The 19,646-nt window shown below is 37.2% G+C and overlaps 1 protein-coding gene across 1 annotated transcript; it reads left to right on the forward strand.

The window, feature by feature from the left end:
* Positions 1–473: 473 nt before the first annotated feature.
* CCM_08075 (DEAD-like helicase) lies at positions 474–8,445 on the forward strand (the record flags this gene model as incomplete). Its single annotated transcript, XM_006673214.1, has 9 exons — positions 474–488; positions 650–712; positions 1,098–2,426; positions 2,489–3,503; positions 3,578–4,846; positions 4,942–5,312; positions 5,367–7,048; positions 7,155–7,716; positions 7,771–8,445. The coding sequence occupies 9 exons, from the start codon at positions 474–476 to the stop codon at positions 8,443–8,445; spliced, it is 6,981 nt and encodes a 2,326-aa protein (XP_006673277.1).
* Between the last annotated feature and the right edge of the window lie 11,201 nt (positions 8,446–19,646).

Consider the following 19,646-nt stretch of genomic DNA (forward strand, 5'->3'; position numbering starts at 1 on the left):
AGACTGGGCGACGACCAGCAGGGATGGCCGCACCGGACTAGCAGAGGCCTGCACTTGCAGAACCACGCACTAGACCAGGCGCATACCACCGAACGCGCCTACCCCCCCCCTAGACACCGCACACCGAACGCGTTTCCGCCCACCCCCTGGTCAGAGCGACACCTAGCGAGGCGGCAACTAAGACCTGCGCGCCCCCCTCTTCGTAGAGACCCTAGCTGTTTCGGAACAGCCGACTAGAAACACGCATACAGCCACCCCTAGCTATTGCGCAACAGCCGACCCTGTCGCGGCCCACTCTAGCGATAGACGCCTGAGCCGACGCAGACGGACGCGCGCAGGTAGAGATCGCGCGCGCGGGCCACCAGAAAACCACCCTGAGTTGTCTATCCATCAACTGCCTCGCGGACGCGATTTAAGGGCCCACAGACAACCTAGAGATTCATAGGAAAATACGTAGAAGAATGCGGGCACCCATGGGCCAGGCACAGGTAGAGCACGGCGCCTCTGAATTTTTCGCGCCTATTCGCAACTTAGAATCTTCATCAACACTTTAGGAAAAAAGGCTATTTCGAAATAGCCCACCCCTCCTGGAATCGAGATCCCCCAACACCACATAAAGGCCATTTCACAATAGCCAACCCCAAATCAGCAAAAATCCCAGTTCGAGTTCGAAGAGAAGAGTTCCCAACGAGAGCAAGAGGCGAAACCTCGTGTAAGTCCCATCCATCTGCCATTTCCCTACAGCCAGGGCCGCCCACGCAGGACACCCAACAACCAACGAGGCTATATCGCAACAGCCCGGCTGTCTCACAACAGCCAGCCCCCAACAACCACCACAGTCACCTAGCTATTCCGATACAGCCGCCCCCACACCACCCACCACACCAACATGGCTGTTTCGATACAGCCAGCCCCAATCACACATCACATCAATATAGCTATTTCGATATAGCCAGGGCCATAATGACTAACAACTCACAGGTCTGCTATAGGTAGACGCAAGCCAGCCACTGGCCCCCGCAAGGAGGTGACTCGGGCCAGTCAAAAAAACAAACCCAAAAAGCACTGGTCCCTGCACACCCCCCCCCGTGTTCAAGGACGGCGTGATGATCAGCAGCGAGACCTTGTCCCCCCGGGACGACGAGCCGGCATCGCCGCCGCACAGCGCACAGAGGCCAGAGCCCGGCGACACGCTCACGACGATCGACGAGGTTCCCGCATCCGACATGCGCGCGGCGTCTGACGACGAGCCGGAGGACCAACATACGGAGCAGTCCTCCGAGTACGTCCCGACGCCCCTCGCAGAGACACCGCAAGACACAGTAGAAGACGCCGGCGAAGACGACGAGGCCGACACGAGCGCCGATATCGTCAGCAGGGTCGCTATGCTGTCGTTCCCCCGCAGCGAAGTGTCCGACAGCATCGCCCCCGCGCTAGGAGGCTACGCCGTCTCCGTCCCCGGCCCCCAGCAGCCCGAGGCGCCGGAAAGCGCCGAGGAAACATCCCTCCAGGAGCCACCCCAGCAAGAAGAGCCCACCCAGCAGCCCAAGCCCGTCGAACCGTGGCGCAGGCCTTCCTTCCAAAGCCGCCAACGCGAGACGCCCAAGAAGCCCAAGAAGCCACGCGTCAAGCCGTTCAAGGAGCCCCTGGTGCAAAAGCTCAGCTACGAAGAGGCTGCACTGCTCAGGTGGCAGATAGGCTTTCCCGCCGGCTTTGCAACGATGACGCAGGCACACGCCGAGTCCGTCCTCGACCCCAGAGTCTGGCGCCTCGACCTGCTCGAAATCCCTTCGCTCCTTACGTTCAACTACAATGCCGAGTACGCGTGGAGTGAGGAGCCCATAGACGACTACAACCTAGACAAGGATACCCTGAGCAGAGAGCGGCTGTGGAGAGACAGCGCCGCCATCGTCGAGGCATTTGAAAGCAAGGGGGTGGTCCCCAACCCGCCCGTCCCCGGTCTTGTGTTCAACCAGCCATGGGACGAGCGGTCCTACAAGTACGCAGTGCTGCAGCACATCCGCACGACATTCCCGGTCAAACCCCCACCCCCCCTAGTCAGCCGCGTGGTACCTGAGCAACCGCAACTGCCCGCCGAACGCTCGGAAGAGCAGGATTGGGAGATTCACAGCTCGGACCCAGAAGACGAGGACGCCGACGTCGAAGACGCCGAGGTCGAAGACGCCGAGGACGACGACGCCGAGAACGTAGAGGACGACGCCACCGAGCCGGACGCCGCCATGGTCGACGCCGACACAGACAACAGCCCGTCGAGGGTCTTCTCCCCAAGCCCCGCCCCCCAGGACAACGACGGGGCAAGCGGCGACGAGGACGAGCTTAGCGACCCGGCGCACCCCATCCTGTACACCGACGAGCCGACGGTCGACGCCCAAGCAGAAGACGTCACCATGGAAAGCCTGGCGGACGTGCCGGACTCCACCCCCACGCCGGCCCCGCCCCCCCGAAACCGCAGACACTCGATGCACAGCCGCAGGATATGCAAGCCAGGATCAAGGAGGTCCTGCGCATCAAGAGGAAAGCTCTCGAAGCCAAAACAGCGGCCAAAGCAGCGGCCAAAGCAGCGGCCAAAGCAGCGGCCAAAGCCCCCACCGTCACGCAAGCAGACGTCGACACAGCGCGCCGGGAGGCCGACGCCATGGTCCGCACCGCCAAGGTCATGGTGGCGGAGAAACAGCGCCGACAGCAGAGGGCCGAGGAGGAGCAGAGGCAGATGTTGTCGACCGGAGCGGCCCGAGGCAAGTTGACGTCGGCCACCGGCACCCAGCAGCAGCACGCCGCAGATGCGGCCAAGCGCAAGGCACTCGAGCAGCAGCGGCTCGCCCAGGGTGGGCTGCCCGGCAAGCCCGGCCCCGGCACCCAGGATGCTGGCGAGGGGCCGGCTACTTCGCCACAGCCGACCCCTCCCCAGACGCACATGGGAGTCGGAGAGGAGGACGCGCGAGGCCTCGTGGCAGGCGTAGACTTCGACGCGGTCGTGGAGGACGAGAACCACCTCCTCGTCCACCCGCAGCACCGGCTGGCCACCTACACGGTAAAGGGCAGCAACATCCCGCTACGACCCGTACCCAGGAGATCGCTCATACCCTCTTCAGAGTTCTACAAAGTCGTGAGCGGGCCTGGTGGTAGGAAGAAGACCAAGACGACGACCGGCGAGAACCTGACGCACGACAACTGGGAGAAGTTCCACGCCGTCAAGGTTGGCTTCAGCGGCATCGACTACGAAATGCAAATATATCCTATCTGGGGTCCCGAGACCGTCTACGAGGCCGAGAGGATGAAGTCCCTCCAAGCCATCAGGGCAATCAAGTCGAGCAACGAGAGCGGCAAGAAGACGGTCCCGCTACAGTCGTACATGACGCCTGCCGTCCACCCGAACGTGACCATAGTGCTCAAGAACAAGACGGAGAACACCCCGTGCCTGCTCGCCGGAGCCCTCGGATTCGCCAACACCAACCAGCTCTTCACGTTCCTGGACCGCGACCGTAAGTGAGACCACGGCAGCCGGCTATTTCGCCACAGCCAACCCCTCACGGACGCCATGCTAACCTGGCCGCAGTATCCGTGTTCATGTATCCGCTACGCGTATACTTCTGCTCGGCCACAGCCACCACCCCGCCTGTCCTAAAATGGGAGAGCATGTGGAACACCGCGAAGAAGTGGGTCGACGAGGTGGGAGGAGGATCCAAAGACGCATACGGAGCCGGCATGCTGAAAATGCTGTCGGCGTCCTCCGCATACATCTGCCTTGAAAACTTCCCCGCGGAGATTTTGTACCGCATCAAATACACCGCAGTCCAAAACCCTGTCATCGACGTGGACCGCACGGTGTTTGTACTGTGCTACCGCCTGATCACACAATACCCCTCGCGCTTCCCAGACAGAGACCTGCCGAGCAAGCACTCCTTCCTCGACATCCACCCCAACTCGTGGAGCGTCGCCTTCCTGGCCATCCTGGCCTACATCGCCCGTCGCAAGCAGGCCCAACCGAAGCACTCCGTCCACAACACCAAGGACGCCAACAAGGCCTTCGGCGACGCCTCGAGCAGCAGGGCCTTCACGCTAGGCTACTTCACCGAAGACAAGCTGGGGGACGTGTACAGCCTGGACCCGGCCGACATGATCGCCAAGCGCGTCGAGCACAACGCCATGCTGGAGGAGCTGTTCCTGAAGGCCCACCCAGCCCTCGCGAACCCGGACGAAAACGACCTGCAAGCGCTCACGACGCAGCGCGACATCATGGGCTACTTCCGTAGTCTGCCGGCCAGCAGGGTGAGCCGTCTATTCGTGGACGGCGAGCTGCGAGACCCCGACGGCGAGCTGAACACAATGATCAATGAGGCCATGGCGGAAAAGTTGATGGCCGGGGAGACCTGGGACAACCCGGACAACCACGGCCGCGGAGCCGTCCACGTCCCCCCCCTGGAACCCGACGAGCGCCAGGTCCTCAGGGACGCGCTGATCCCGATGGCCAACGTGCAGAAGTACGAGGGCGCCACACCGATGAACGACAGCATCCTGGAAACGACCCGCTCCCATCAGCTCATGGCCAGCACTGCCCAGGCGCACGCCGAAGAGATCATCGCCGAGGCCCGCAAGGTCATGGGAGATAAGGCGCCGGCGGGAGAGAAGGACGGCGGACCGATGAAAATCCTCCGCGACATCGATCAGCAAAGAACCACCGTCACGACGGCGGAAGAGTACGCGGCCTCGTTCGAAAGAATGGGCTGCGTGTCCGACTCCGCCGCCGGCCGGGACGACCTGAGCAACCCGATCTTCACCCTGGCCAAGGACGGCTCGCCGAGACCGAAGCCGCACCAGATACACGGTACGTCAGACCCCCGGCTGCTGCGCAACAGCCGCCATGGCTATTGCGCAGCAGCCGACCCCTCCACGCGCACAACTAACACAGGCACAACACAGACGCGGCCTTCATCCTGAGCCAATTCAACAGCGCTATGCGAGCTGCACTGCTTGCCAACGACTGCGGAGTTGGTAAAACTCTCACCATGATCATCGCATGGTTGCAAGCGGTATATGAAAGGATTGATCGCGAGATCCAAAAGCCTCAGCGCGAGCGCAGATACCGACCAACGATGCTTTTCCTTCCATCGATGACGGCCAAACAGGCCGTCGACGACCTTCACAAGTGGTGCCCCCACAACGTGAAGGTATACGCGGCCTACGGGAGCAAGAAGAATAAGCGCGCGGTCGGCAAGGCCAAACATCTTATCAACGCCGACGAGTTATGGGACCTACAGGCCCATATGATGGAAAACCAGCACCTGGAAGAGGTAAGCAGACGGCCGGCCATTTCGAAACAGCCAACCCTTACTGACGCACGACAGTACCAACGCTCGATCATTGTTATACCCTACACGACAGCGACCAAGCGGATGGTGAAGAACTATGTTGTCTCGCAGCTTAACAACGACGAAGAAGAACGCATGCAGGCAGACATTGGGAACGCTGGTCTTGATAAGGAGAAGAGGAATGCGAAAGACAAGCGTGCAGAGCGAGCCGCCGCCAAGCGCGCAGAAGCAGAGACGACGGTTCCGAAGTCCACCCCAGACGGCACGGACGCGATGGACGTCGACACCCAGCCCCCCCCGCCCCCAGCAAACAAGAATAAGGGCAAGAGGGAGGCCGAAGAAGACACTGGCAAGGACGCCTTCGCGACAGAAATGTCATATGTCGAGCTTTGCTACGAAAACTTCGAGGTGTTCTGGCTCATATGCGACGAGGCTCATTTCCTGAAGAACCCCAAGTCCCTCACCCACCTTATGATATCGCGCCTTAAGTACGAGTTCATCCTCTTCATGACGGCGACGCCGATGATGAACGGACTCCGAGACATCCTGGGCTATCTGTGCCTGTCATGGAGGAACGAGTGGCAATTTAACTACAGCAGCAGTGCCGAGACCCCCGCCGCAGCGTTCTACGAACCGGACGTGTTCGACGCCATCGTCTCCGGCACCCCCCCGCCAGAAGCGCCGTATACCATGCAGCGTCTGCTAGAGCACGACAGCAAGAACGACACGGAGGAGCACGAGTTCACTAAGCGAGAGGAGCAGCATCGTCGCGAGTACGAGGACGCCGTCACCAACAAGAAGATTCCCATGCACATCCTAAACCCCGGTCTGTTCCTGGAGCTGGGGCGGTCGCGGGACTGGGACGTAGAGGTCGCCACCCAGGCCGTGAAGCCCATCTTCGCCCTGATCTGCAGCCGACGAACCATGGTGACGCCGATGGTCGTCCCGTGCGGCAACGGGGAAACGCAGACGATGATCCCCGGCGGCTCTATCGCGCCGCTCACCGTCGAGACGGTGCACCTACGACACCGCAACGAGAACCAGGCGAAGATTCAGCATCTGATCGGCACCGATATGCGAACGCTCTTCACCGGGTTGCCAGGAAAGAAGACAACGGTCGGAAAGGGCATAACGATTGACTCGGGCGGCGCAATGCTGCACGGAGGCAAGGCTCGCGTCGCCGGACTGACGTCGTTTCACCCTGACTTCCACAAAATGACGAACCCATCCGCCCGCGCATGCCACATCCTAAGCGACGCCGGAGCGGCCAGCAAAGGAGACAAGCTCAGCGTCAGGTTCGACCTCCTCAGCAACATGTCGCGCCCCCCCAACACCCGCCACAACCCGCCAGAGACTACCGGAGAGAAGAGGCTGAAAGGCCTAGAGGAGACACCCTTCGACGTCGACGAAGAAGAGTACGCCGAATTGGTAAGCACCACGGTAGAGGACATCAGGCCAATCGTGCAGGCGGCGAGAGCCCCGGCCGGTGTTCAGGACGTCAATGAGCAGTTTACACACCACGTCTCAAGAGGACTCCTATGGGCCTTCTACGCTATGCGAGCAGGCCCGCAGTACGCGGCCCCGGAATCGCGCCTCGCCATGGTGCGCTTCTTCTGCTACGACTCGCCTAAGCTGGCGGTCATCCTCCTCGAGGCACTGCAGGCCCAGGAGGTAGGTGAGCGCATCATCGCGTACGGAGTCACCCCCCTAGCATGCGCGTAAGTAACACACCCCGGCCGCTGCGAAACAGCCCAGGCCACCCGACACACAACGGCTGTTTCGCAGCGGCCGACCCCTCCACACCGGCTATACTAACACGAGTAGGGTCGTATGTAACCTGCTGAACTTCATCGGCATCCGTGCTCCCAACATCCGCAGCAGACACAGCCCCGCGCAGCGTCAGCAGACGATCGACGACTTCAACAGCGCGGACTCGACCGCGACGGTGCTGGTCAACTCGCTCAACCTCAACGCATTCGGCGTCAACTTCCACCACTTCTGCCACCGCGGCATCATCTTCGAGGATCCAGTGAACATAGGCGTCCTCCTCCAGGCCATCGGGCGCATCTGGCGCATTGGACAGAAGCACCCCACCAAATGGCTGCTGCTGTACACGGAAGGGTCTGCAGAGGGCTACTTTAGAAGCAGAGCCGCGGAGAAGTACGCCATGATCTCCACCACCGAGTCCAACTTTGGGCCCGGCATCACTGGAGAGATCGCAACCCTGTGCGCGTTCGAACAGCTGCGCGTGATGCTCGGCCAGCCGTTCAACCTCTACCCACTGGCGCGCGTGCCGTGGGACAAGATGGACCACCCCGAAACCCAGAAGGAAGGCCTGTGGTACTCCGCCGTCGCCCAGTTTATCACGAACCCGAACCACGCGGGCGTGGCCGAGTGCATCGAGTGGGATATGCTTAAAGAATACGCCAAGTGCTAGAAGCCCGGCATGGAGCTAACCATCGAAACTCTCCTAGGCGTGGGCGAGGAGGTCGAGGGTGGCGTGCAATGCGGTTACTTTATCCCCAAGGACGAGAAGCAGGGCGCCGACGCCGACGGCGACAGTACCTCTGAGGACGAGGATACAGCCGGGGGCGACAAGGTCATCGAGATTGCCGACAGCGACGACCCCGGCGACACGCCTCTACGCAAATCCAAGACGAAGCGCCGCAAGTCCAAGGCCGACAAGCCGAAGGTGGACAAGGGCAAGGGAAAGGCACCGGCTACTTCGGCACAGCCGCGCACAGCTGCTTCGAAACGGCCGACCACTGCAGTTGAAGAGGAGCAGATCAGCGATGGCGAGGCATGGTTCCGTCAGCAGGAGGCCGCCAAACGAGCCCAGAAGGCAGCCGCCCCGAAAGTCAACAAACCAGCATCAGAGGTAGCCCGACGACCAAAGCAGCCCGCAGCGCCTAATCCGGGTAACGCTACCAACGAAAACGGCAAGCGACCAGCCAGCGATGCGACGGCGACCACTCCGTCGAAGCCGAAGAAAGCTCGCGGAGCCGGAGCGCTCGGAGCGGGCTCGTCAAGCACTCCTAGATTCTCCCAGAAAGAACCCAAGGAGTCGCCAGCCGCCAAGCGCAAGAGGATGGACGCCATCCAAAAGAAACTATAAGGACGAGCGATGGGGAGAGGGCGGATCCGGGCGCGACTATTTTGCTTCATGTGTTTTCATTTCTGCATTTGCTCACAAACAACAGGACGAGAGGACCGAGACGATGATACTTGCTATGTACACGAATGATTTTTTGCGATTCCAGTTAGGGTATTGGGCATGAGACCGTGAGAGGCGGCCCTGGCATATTTAGAGAACATTTGGCGTTTACATCTGCATTTCGACAACAGGCATAAGACTGAGAGAGGCGGCCCAGCATAGTTAGACAATAAGGCATTTAGAGGGTCCTAGAGAAGAGGACACCCATTATGTAGGATAGACAAAACAGGAAAGCTTGCTCTAGACAATACACTTGCTCAACACCAACATACAACCATGGCCAATACGAAATAGCCCACCCTGTACAACAGCCTGTGCATATTATAGATGCTGACTGGGGAGAGCACGATACTCCGCTGGGACGTCACCCTGAACGTCGCCACTACACGCGACGCTTGCCGAGCAGGCCCTAGGGTCGACCGTGCGTGTAGACGTTTTTTAGGCCTTATGGCGTCGATACATAGTATAGTCGTTTGTTAGCGTTCAAGGGTCTATATAATTAATATTTATAGGAATTATTATATAATAATAGGATATTATATAATAATAGGATATTAAAAATATAGTTTTTATTTAGATATAAACTAGTAATAGTTATATTATAATTTTTCTAGTCTTTATAAGTTAATAAAGATATTAAAAAGACTATAAAGTCTAATTAATATAGTTTAATAAATAAATAAATAAAATTAATTAATAAATAAATATATTAAAAAAATATAATTAAATTAATTAGTTAAGTTAAAAAATGTATTTAATAAAAAAGAAATTTATTTTTTTAAATTAAAAAAGAATAAAGTAAAAATAGCTATAACTTTTAATATATATTATTCTTTAACTCTACTATATAAAATTACTTTTAGTTATAACTAGGTATTTAATATTCTTATTAGCCTATTTATATAATTTACTAGAATATATAGGGTTATATATAATAATACCTCTCTTTTTATAATAATATTATAAGGTTATAAATTTATTTATATATAGGTAGGAAATTATAATATATATAAGATAATTATAATAAAACTTAGTAAAATTACTATAAAAAGGAAAGAGTAATATTATACTTAGTTATATATATACCTAATATAATAGTATAAGATAATACTATAATATATTAGCTACCTAAGAACTATAATACTAACTAAGCCTTTAAACCTTTTTATTAAAATATTTATCTAGGTCTAAAGAATAAGAGAAAGAAGTAAGCTAGGTAGATAAGAATATAAGAATATACTATACTAAGACTAATATATAGAGATATTAGAGAAATACTAGTATTTCTAATATAGATATATTTATTAATACTAATAGAGTATATATAGGGTAAGAGGTAAGGTTATTATATTATATATCTTCTATCTAGTTATATAGTATAGGTAAGTACTAGATATACTAGGTAATAGGAGATTATTCTTCTAGCTTTAAAGCTACTTATTATTACTCCTATTTAATCTATATTAACTAAGAAAAATAACTAGAAAAATAAATAATAGAATAAAATAATAACTATAAAGAAAAGTAGTAACTACTATAGCTATTATAGTATACTATAATAGTAGCCTAATTCTTCTACTTACTAATAGGTATAATAGTACTTATTAGTATACTTAAGTTACCTTTTTCTTCTAAGTATAGGGTAGCTTACTACTATATAAAGAGCCTTACTACTATATAGAGGGCTTTATAATTACTATATTTTCTATTTTTTACTTATAAGGTAATTTAACTTAAAAACCTATATAAATAAATTTTATAGAAAATAAAAGTTATACTATAAACTATATTTAATAAAGACACCTTATTCTAAAGCCTATAGAATATATAAAGAATTACTAGTTAAGGTATACTAGATATTAAGTATAGTACTATATATACTAATTAACTATAATAGCCTTAAGAGTAATAAAATAATAGTAGACTTATAAAGGCTTAGGCTTTTATAAGATTATAGCTATAGGGAAGCCTTAGTAGCTATAAGACCTATAAAGCCTTATAACTTACTACTATAAAAGGCTACTATAATACCTTTAGAGGGTAATACCCTAAAGGTATAATACTAGTTAACTATAATAGTCCTAAGAGTAATAGAATAGTAGTATACTATAAGGGAGCTTTAGTAGCTATAAGACCTATAGAGCCTTATAGCTTATTACTATAGAAGGCTACTATAGTACCTTTAGAGGGTAATACCCTAAAGGCATAATGCTAGTACTATAATAGTCTTAAGAGTAATAGAATAGTAGTAGGCTATAGAAAAGCCTTAGCAACTATAAGACCTATAGAGCCTTATAACTTATTACTATAAAGGGCTTACTATAATGCCTTTAGAGGATAATACCCTAAAGGTATAGTACTAATAGAAAGCTTATTAGCCTTTAGAGGGTAATACCCTAGAGATATAGTACTAATAGAAAGCTTACTATAATGCCTTTAGAGGGTAATACCTTAAAGACTATAGGCCTTAAGGGTATAGTACTTATAGAATAGACCTCTAGAAAATTATAGCTTAAAAGGTACTTAGTATAGTCCTAGGTAGTATTTATACTTATAAAAAGCTAGCTTTAGTAGTAGCTTAGTTATAATATTAATAGTATTCTTAATACTTAGGATTTAACTAAAGCTTAATTAATATAGTATATTCTTATTATATAATTAATAGTATTAAATATTTATATACTTTATATAAAGGTATTCTTAAATATTAAAGGTTTAGGTAATAGTATTAAAGTTATTAGCCTAAATAGTAGTCTTAATATAGATAGGCTTTTAACTAAAGGTTTTTATAATAATATAGTAAAGTTATTAAATCTAGATAGCTTTTTAGGCTATATTATATTAAGAAATATACTTTATTTTAATAATTAAGTATATAATAATATTCTATAACTTTAAGTATTAAAATATAATACTATTTTTTAAGATAATAATAAAGCTATTAATAGATTTATATATTTATTAATAGTTAATATAATTAATATTATAATAAACTTAAGGTTTTTTATTAGGTTTTATAAAAATAAGTTTATAGTTAATAATATCTTTAATATATTATAAAAGCTATTTTAAGCTAATAATATATTTTATTAATAAGATAGTTATAAATCTATAGTAATAGCTAATAGTAAAGTAGATATTAAGCCTAAAGTAGTTAAAAAAATAAATTAAGCTTTTATAAGTCTTAATATACTAGTTATTCTTAATAGTTAACTATTATTTAATACTTTTAATAGTAAAACCTATTAATAAGTTATAAAGTTTATAGTTAAAAAGGCTAGCTTTTTTTAATAAAGCTTTAATATATTTACTTTAAAAAAGTATAAAGGTTTTTATATATTAATTTTAATAAATATTAATATTAAGATAATAGCTAATAAGACTTATATTTATTATCTTATAGGTATTTAATAAGGCTTTTTTAATCTTTATAATAATAATCTTATTTTTATTAATAATAAAAAGATTATTAATATAAATTATAATAATTAAGTTATTTTTATAAATAAATAAAGAATAATTAAGCTATATAGGTTTAAAGCTAAGACTTTAAAGTATTTTATAAAAGGTTATATATTAAATCTATAAAGCTTATTTTAGCTTATATAAAGACTTTAGTAATTTCTATACTTTCTTAAGATATTCTTTTTAATATTCTTTAGGTATTTTAATATAAACTTTAATATTTATAAAATTATAAAAAAAGATAATCTTAATATTTATTTACTTAACTTTAAAGTTTAAAATAATTATAATTATTAATAATAAATATAATATTAAAATTTTTAATATATTTATAAATATTTTATAATAATTAAGTTTTTTATATTAATTAAAACCTTTTATTATATATTAAGATTTTTAATAAATAATTTTATTATTAATATCTTTCTTAAGTTTATATATTTATTTATTTAAAAGAATAGTTTTATTTTTAAGTTTATTAATTATAATTATAATATAATTTTAAATTAAAAAATTATACTTATTTATTATTAAGCTTTTTTATTTTTATAAGTTAAGATAAAGAATAGCTTATTTATATATTATAAACTCTTTATTATAAATAAGGTTATTAAATATAGTAAGATTTAATATATTATTAAGATTAAAATAAAATATATATTAATAGTTTTAAAATATTAAAATTAATTTAATTAGAATTTTAATTTATATTATAAGTCTTTTTTATTTAATAGTATTACTTAAAGTTAAAAATAAAAGTATTTTAAAAAAGTTAAATAGTATTTTATTAATATTAATAATAAAAATAAAATATAAAGTTAATTAAATATTTAATAATATTAATTTAAGTTTATTATTATTTAGTATATATAAATAGCTAATAAAGTTATTATTATTAACTAAGTTATAAATATTATTATTTTTATAAGTAAATTTTAATATTATTAATATAGAAAATATAAAAAATATTATTTATTTAGGCTTTATAGTTAAGATAATAAGTATATTATAATATTTTATTATAAAGCTTTTATTAGTTAGTAAATTATAAATAATTAAAGTAATTTCTATATATTCTTATTTCTTACTAATTACTTATTAACCTAAAAAGTAGTATATAGTTTTACTTTTATAGTTTAAAATAAAGTTATTTTATTATAACTAAAAAAGGTTATATTTAAAATCTTTAAATAGCTAATTAAGCTATTCTTAAAAGATAATATTATTAGTAACTATTAGTTTATTAGGCTTATTAGTATTTAAAATAATATAATTAGTTTAGCTTTTATATTTAATTAAAATATATAAAGTAGTTTTAAGAACTATTCTTAGAATATAATAAAAGGTTTTTTACTATTTATAACTATTTATAATTTATAAATAATTAAGGTTAAGTTTATTTTTAAACTATAGTTTATAAAAAGTTATTAGTTTATTATTTCTTATTATAAGGTTATATTATTAAAAAGTAGTATAGGCTTATATTATAACTAATTAGAATTTAATTAGTATTTTTAATTAATATATAATAAGAAAAAGCTTATTTTATAGTATTTTATTCTTAACCTTAGTAATATTATTTTATTAATATTAATTAGTAGTAAAATACTATAAGTATATACTTAAGGAAATATAAGAGTTTTTAAACTAGGTTATAATATTCTCTTCTTCTTAATCTAGCTAAATAAAGTAGTATTTATATTCTAAATATTTCTATATTTTTAAGAAATTTAGAATTATATTAAATAGTTAAGATTTCTTTTTAATAAAAAATAACTAGTATATTTTAATAGAATTATTAATAATAATAACTTAATATTAATTCTTTTTTTAAAAAGTAGGTAAAATATTAATAATATTAATATAAAGGCTTTTAAAAGAATATATTCCCTTTTAAAATAAATAAATATAAAGACTTTTTTTTTATCTTTTTATAAAATAGCTAATATAATATTTATACTAACTAATAGGCTTTATACTAGTAAAAATAAAAATAAGTTTAATAATATTCTATTTCTTTAAATATTTAAGTTAATTATATTATAATAATAATAATTTTTATATACTAATTAGGCTAAATAACCTATCTAATACTTCTACTAATTATAAAGTAAAGAAAAACTAAAGTACCTAAGGGAAAACCTTATCTATATTTTATAGGATTCTTTATAGTCTTATTTTAAAGTATATAGGGGTCTAGTAAGACTTTTCTTAATACTATATACTAGGTTTTTATCTATATCTTAGCCTATATCTAGCCTATACTACTTTAGTTAGTTAAGCCTATTAACTACCTTCCCTCCTTTTAGGTTTTTATTTATATTAAGGGGGCTATATTTAATCTTATATATCTTTAGACTAGTTAAGCCTATTATCTTCTTAATCTTTTAACTTCTTAGTTCCTCCCTTTCCCCTTTATTTTTATTTATATTAAAAGGAGCTATATCTAGCCTTATAAGTCTTTAGGCTAGTTAAGCTTAACTATTACTATAGCCTCCTAGCTTTTATAATACCTTTACCTTTTCTCTCTCTTAAGAGCTTCTAGCTCTTATCCTTACTTACTATCCTCTTTTACCTTTAATACCTTATATTTTATCTATATAGGCCTAAGATATATCCTATAGAGAATATTATAGTAATACCCCTAAGGGTTATTTTTAATTTTTACTATTATTAGCTTATATTATATAATAAAACTTAATAAATAAATAAATATATTTTCTTTATAACTATTAACTCCTAGTAAGGGCTAAGTAGTAATTTTAGCTATACTCTATTTAAATACTTATAGTTATTATTATTTTTTACTAGCTAGTATATAGCTAGTAAGTTATTATTTTAATCTTATTTATAGCTAGTAAGACCTTATATAAATAAGTAATTTAGAGCCCTACTAGCTATTAGCTAGTAGCTAGTAAGGGATTAATTATATTATAGCTTATACTTTAAGTTATTTATTATATAAACTAATATACTAATATTTAAGGTAATATAATTAACTATATATACTTTAGTAATTTACTAAATAGTAAAAATAACTTCTTAATTCTTTATTATAATTACTTTTTCTTTATTAAAAACTATTATAATATTTTTTATTATTAAGTAGCTAATAAAGAGTAGGCTTATTAAAGTACCTTTTTATAAAATACTATTATATAATTTTAAGGTAGTTTTAAGATTCTTTATAATAATAATAGCTATTTTATAAATAGTAGGTTTTAAAATAGTATTAATAAGGCCTTAAATACTAAGGCCTAAGTAAAGAAATAGGTTTTTTATAAGTTCTTTATAGTTTAAAATATAGTTAAATATACTAAAGTTAAATAGTATTAATTTCTAATATAATAATATAAAAAGGCTAAAATCTTATTTAGGTTTAATATTTATAAAAGTATTATTTACTTTAAGTTAATTAGAGTATTATAAGCTTTAAAAAATAGTAAAAGTAAGTTAGGTTAGCTTAAAGTTTATAAAAGAATTTATATATTATTTAAAGTTAACTTTTTTATATTTATACTTATTATTATATTTTTTAATTAGGTATTAATACTTTTTATTTTATTAAAAAGAAAAAAGTAAGTTTATTAAATAGAATTTAAAGTATAACTTTTAATATTACTTATTAAAATAACCTAAAAGCTTATAAAAAGAATAAAAGTATTTAATAATATTAGGTTTTATTATACTATAAAGAAAATACTCTTTAGTAATTATTATAATAATTAAAATAGCTTATTATTTAGACTTTTTATTATTTTATTATTTAAACTTAATAAGATTAATTATAATTATAACTATTTATATAAATATAATTATAAAAGCTATAATAGTATTACTAGTTTATATTAGAATAAAATAAAAGGTTATTTTAATAATATAAAAGTTAAACTCTTTATTAAGATTATTAATAAAAAGATATATTATTAAAGTCTTAAGAACTTTAAAGTCTTTATTAAAAGATTACTATTTAACCTAAGTATTAATAAGTATTATAATTAGTTTCTTAATAAATCTATATTAAGTAAAGATTAATATTAAAAAATAGTTAATTATAGTTTAGAAAATAATAATCTCTTTTAGTTTAAAATTCTCCTTTAAAGTTATAATTTAATTTAATATTATAGCTTTTCCTTAACTCTTAATATATAGAATAAGGCTAAAAACCATATAAATACTATAGTATATACCTATAGATAGGCACTATAGTAGGGGACTATTCTACTACTTAGATATATATATAGATAGTAAGTAATTTAATATACCTAGATAGTTAATAAATAATAGAAAATATAGAGTAATATAGATTAAGGTAGTAGCCTAGGAACCTACCTACTAAGAACATACTAAACACTATTAACTACTACTAGGAATTATTACGTAATAGTAGATTAGTATATAGGAAAGGCTAGTTTTTACCTAGGCAGCCCTAGGTCCGTACCTAGTATAGTAAGGTACTAGTATAAGAGATCCACTACTACGGTTTTTCTAACACTTATAAGTTTATTAAGGTACTAGAAGAACTATAAGGTTTAATTAGGGTAATTTAATAAATAAATAAATATTATAGCTTTATTCTTAATAAGGTTATAAATATATTCTTTATAGCTTAAGTTAATAAAAGTAATAATATAGGCTTAATTCTATTTTTATTTTTAAATAAAATCTTTTATAATCTTATTATTATAAGTTTTAATTAAAATAAAACTATTTTCTTAGTTTTATAATAATTGTTTATTAAGATTATTAAATCTTAGTATATTAGTTATTTTTAGCTTTTATTTAGCTTAATTATTTTTAAATTTAAACTTTAAAATACTTAATACCTTTTTTAATATTAAAAATATAGTATTAAATAATAAAGTAGGTAATAAGGCTATAAAAAGATCTTAACTTATATATAAAAATTAAGTTACTAATAGTATTACTTACTAAGAGAATAGAACTTTAAAATAATAAAGAGAATAATAGGCTAAGTATATAGTCTTTTTTTCTAAACTAAATATTTTATATTTACTTAAAGGTAAGAAGTATTTAAATAAATAATAGGAAATTCTCTTTATTAAATAAGTAATTATTATATACTTTTTATAGTAGTTAAGACTATAAATTATAATAAATAATCTAATAAGTATATTTACTTAAAGGTTATAACTATATTAAGTAAATTTATATTATAATATATATAAAATAAGTATATAAAGTTAGTATATAAATTATTAAAAAATATAGTAATAGAAATTTCTTTTTCTTTATATAGAATTTTTATAGTAAATAGACTTATTAAATATATTCTAAATTAGCTAAAATTTAAAGTTTTTCTTTTTTCTATATATAAAAAGTTATAAATTTTTTATATTTTATAGTAAATATTAGCTTATATAATCTTATAAATAATAAATAAAAATAGTAAGAAATTAATACTTTCTTTTATTTTATTAATAGCTTTTATAATATAAATACTATTAAGCTTATAACCTATTAAGACTAATAAGGTATATATAAGGTAAAAGGTAAAGTTATTATATTATATATCTTTTATCTAATTATATAGTATAGGTAAGTATTAAATATACTAGGTAATAAGAAATTATTCTTCTAGCTTCTAAGCTACTTATTATTAATAATAGCCTTATTACTATTAATAAGTATTAATAAAGTATATATATATTAGTATAGATTTAGGCTATTTTTAAATAGAATAGGCTTTTAAATATAGAATTAATAGCTTATAGTATAAATAGTATACTTATTATTAGTATTTATAATATATTTTAGTACTATTATTTAGTATAAGTATAGAAAATATATAATATAAAGAAAGTTTAGCTTATTATTAAACTAGTATTCTTTATTATTAAAATTACCCTATAAAGTATAACTATAAACTATTTAATAGCTTTTCTTATACCTCTTTAGGCCTATACTATTATTAGGTAGTAGTAGTAAAAGTAGTATAGTAGTAGTAGCTAATATTATAGGTTATTATTATTATAATTATAAGTTATTATAAGGTTATTTAAGATTTAAGAAAGAGTATTTTAAGAGTATAAAGTTATATAAAGGTTATAAAGTATAAAAAAATAAAGCTAATTAAGAAATAAAGTAAAAGATTTATTTATAAAAAAGAAAGCTAACTAGGCTAAGAAATATACCTTACTTTAAATATAATATATATATAATATATATATAATATACTTTATTTAATAATAATAAGTTAATAATTTACTATTACTAAATAATAACTAATAGTATTAAAATATTAAAATATAATATAATTAATTATAAATAAGGTAAGAATAAAGCTAGTAAATATTAGCTACCTAAATAGCTAGGCCTAAAGTAAGAGTAATTATAATATAGAGGCTACTTAAAAGAATTTTCTAAGTATAAAAGCTATAATAAAAAGTAAATAAACTAAAGTTATTATAAAAATATTCTTTAGTATTATATATATAAATTAAAAAAGTATAAACCTTAAATAATAACTTAATATAAGTATAAAGTATATATTAAATATATACTAGCTTAAGTAAGTAAGGTATAGTAGGCCTATACTAGCCTAGGTAATTATAGCTAATATAACTATAGTACTACTAGGAAGGGGGAGTATATAAAGAAGTTAGGCTTAAGCCTACTCTAGCTAGACTTAGCCTAAGGCTACTATAGGTATACCCCTAGTATACCCCCTTTATATACTATAGTAAATAGATAGATTATCCTTCCTTCTCTCTTACTTTATAAAAGAGTTAATACTATTATAATACCTATTTATAAATACCCTAAGGCTAGTCCTTAATAGTAAGAAGGTAATAAGGTTATAAAGAAAAATAACTAACTAGATTAGTATTAAAATAAAGGTAAATAATAAATAGGTAAGGATTACTTATATTATTAGTAATAATAGTAGTAGTATTAAACTAACTAGATTAGGAATAAGATAGAGTTAGGTATATACTAGGAATAAGGTAACTTATTATAGTAATAGTAATAGTAGTTAAAAAAAATTTTTTTTAAGAAAGTATTAATAATATTATAAATAATAATAATAATTCTTATATACTAATTAGGCTAAATAACCTATCTAGTACCTCTACTAATTATAGGGTAAGGAAAAAATATTAATAATATTAAGATAAGGCTAGAAATAGCCTAGGTATAGCTTAAGGAGGTATATAAGAATAATAAAGAAGAGAGTATATAAGTATAATAATAGTAATAATAAGAAACTAATAAAAAAAAGAGTTAATATAGTTTAATAGTTAAAATAGGAATAGCTTAGCTTAGGTAGGGGTAAGGGTAATAGTAAGAATATAGTATATATATTAAAAGTAAGGAAGATATATAATTATATATTATTAAAAAAAAAGAAAAAAAATTAAGAAATTTAAAGCTTTTTAAATATTATAATAAATAGGCTAGCTAGCTAGGTAATAAATTAAAAATAATAATAATTAAATATATATAGCTATAGTATCTTCCTTACTTAGTATAATAAATATAATAAACTATATAAAGGCTAATATTAATTTAAAGGCTTTAAAAAGGTATAGAAATATAAATAAAATAATAATAAAGTAAGAAATAGGAATAGATATAAAAGTATATAGAAGTAGAAAAGTAGTAAGGCTATTCTA

This window comes from Cordyceps militaris (genome assembly GCF_000225605.1).
Source record: "Cordyceps militaris CM01 unplaced genomic scaffold CCM_S00006, whole genome shotgun sequence".
Lineage (NCBI taxonomy): Eukaryota > Fungi > Ascomycota > Sordariomycetes > Hypocreales > Cordycipitaceae > Cordyceps > Cordyceps militaris.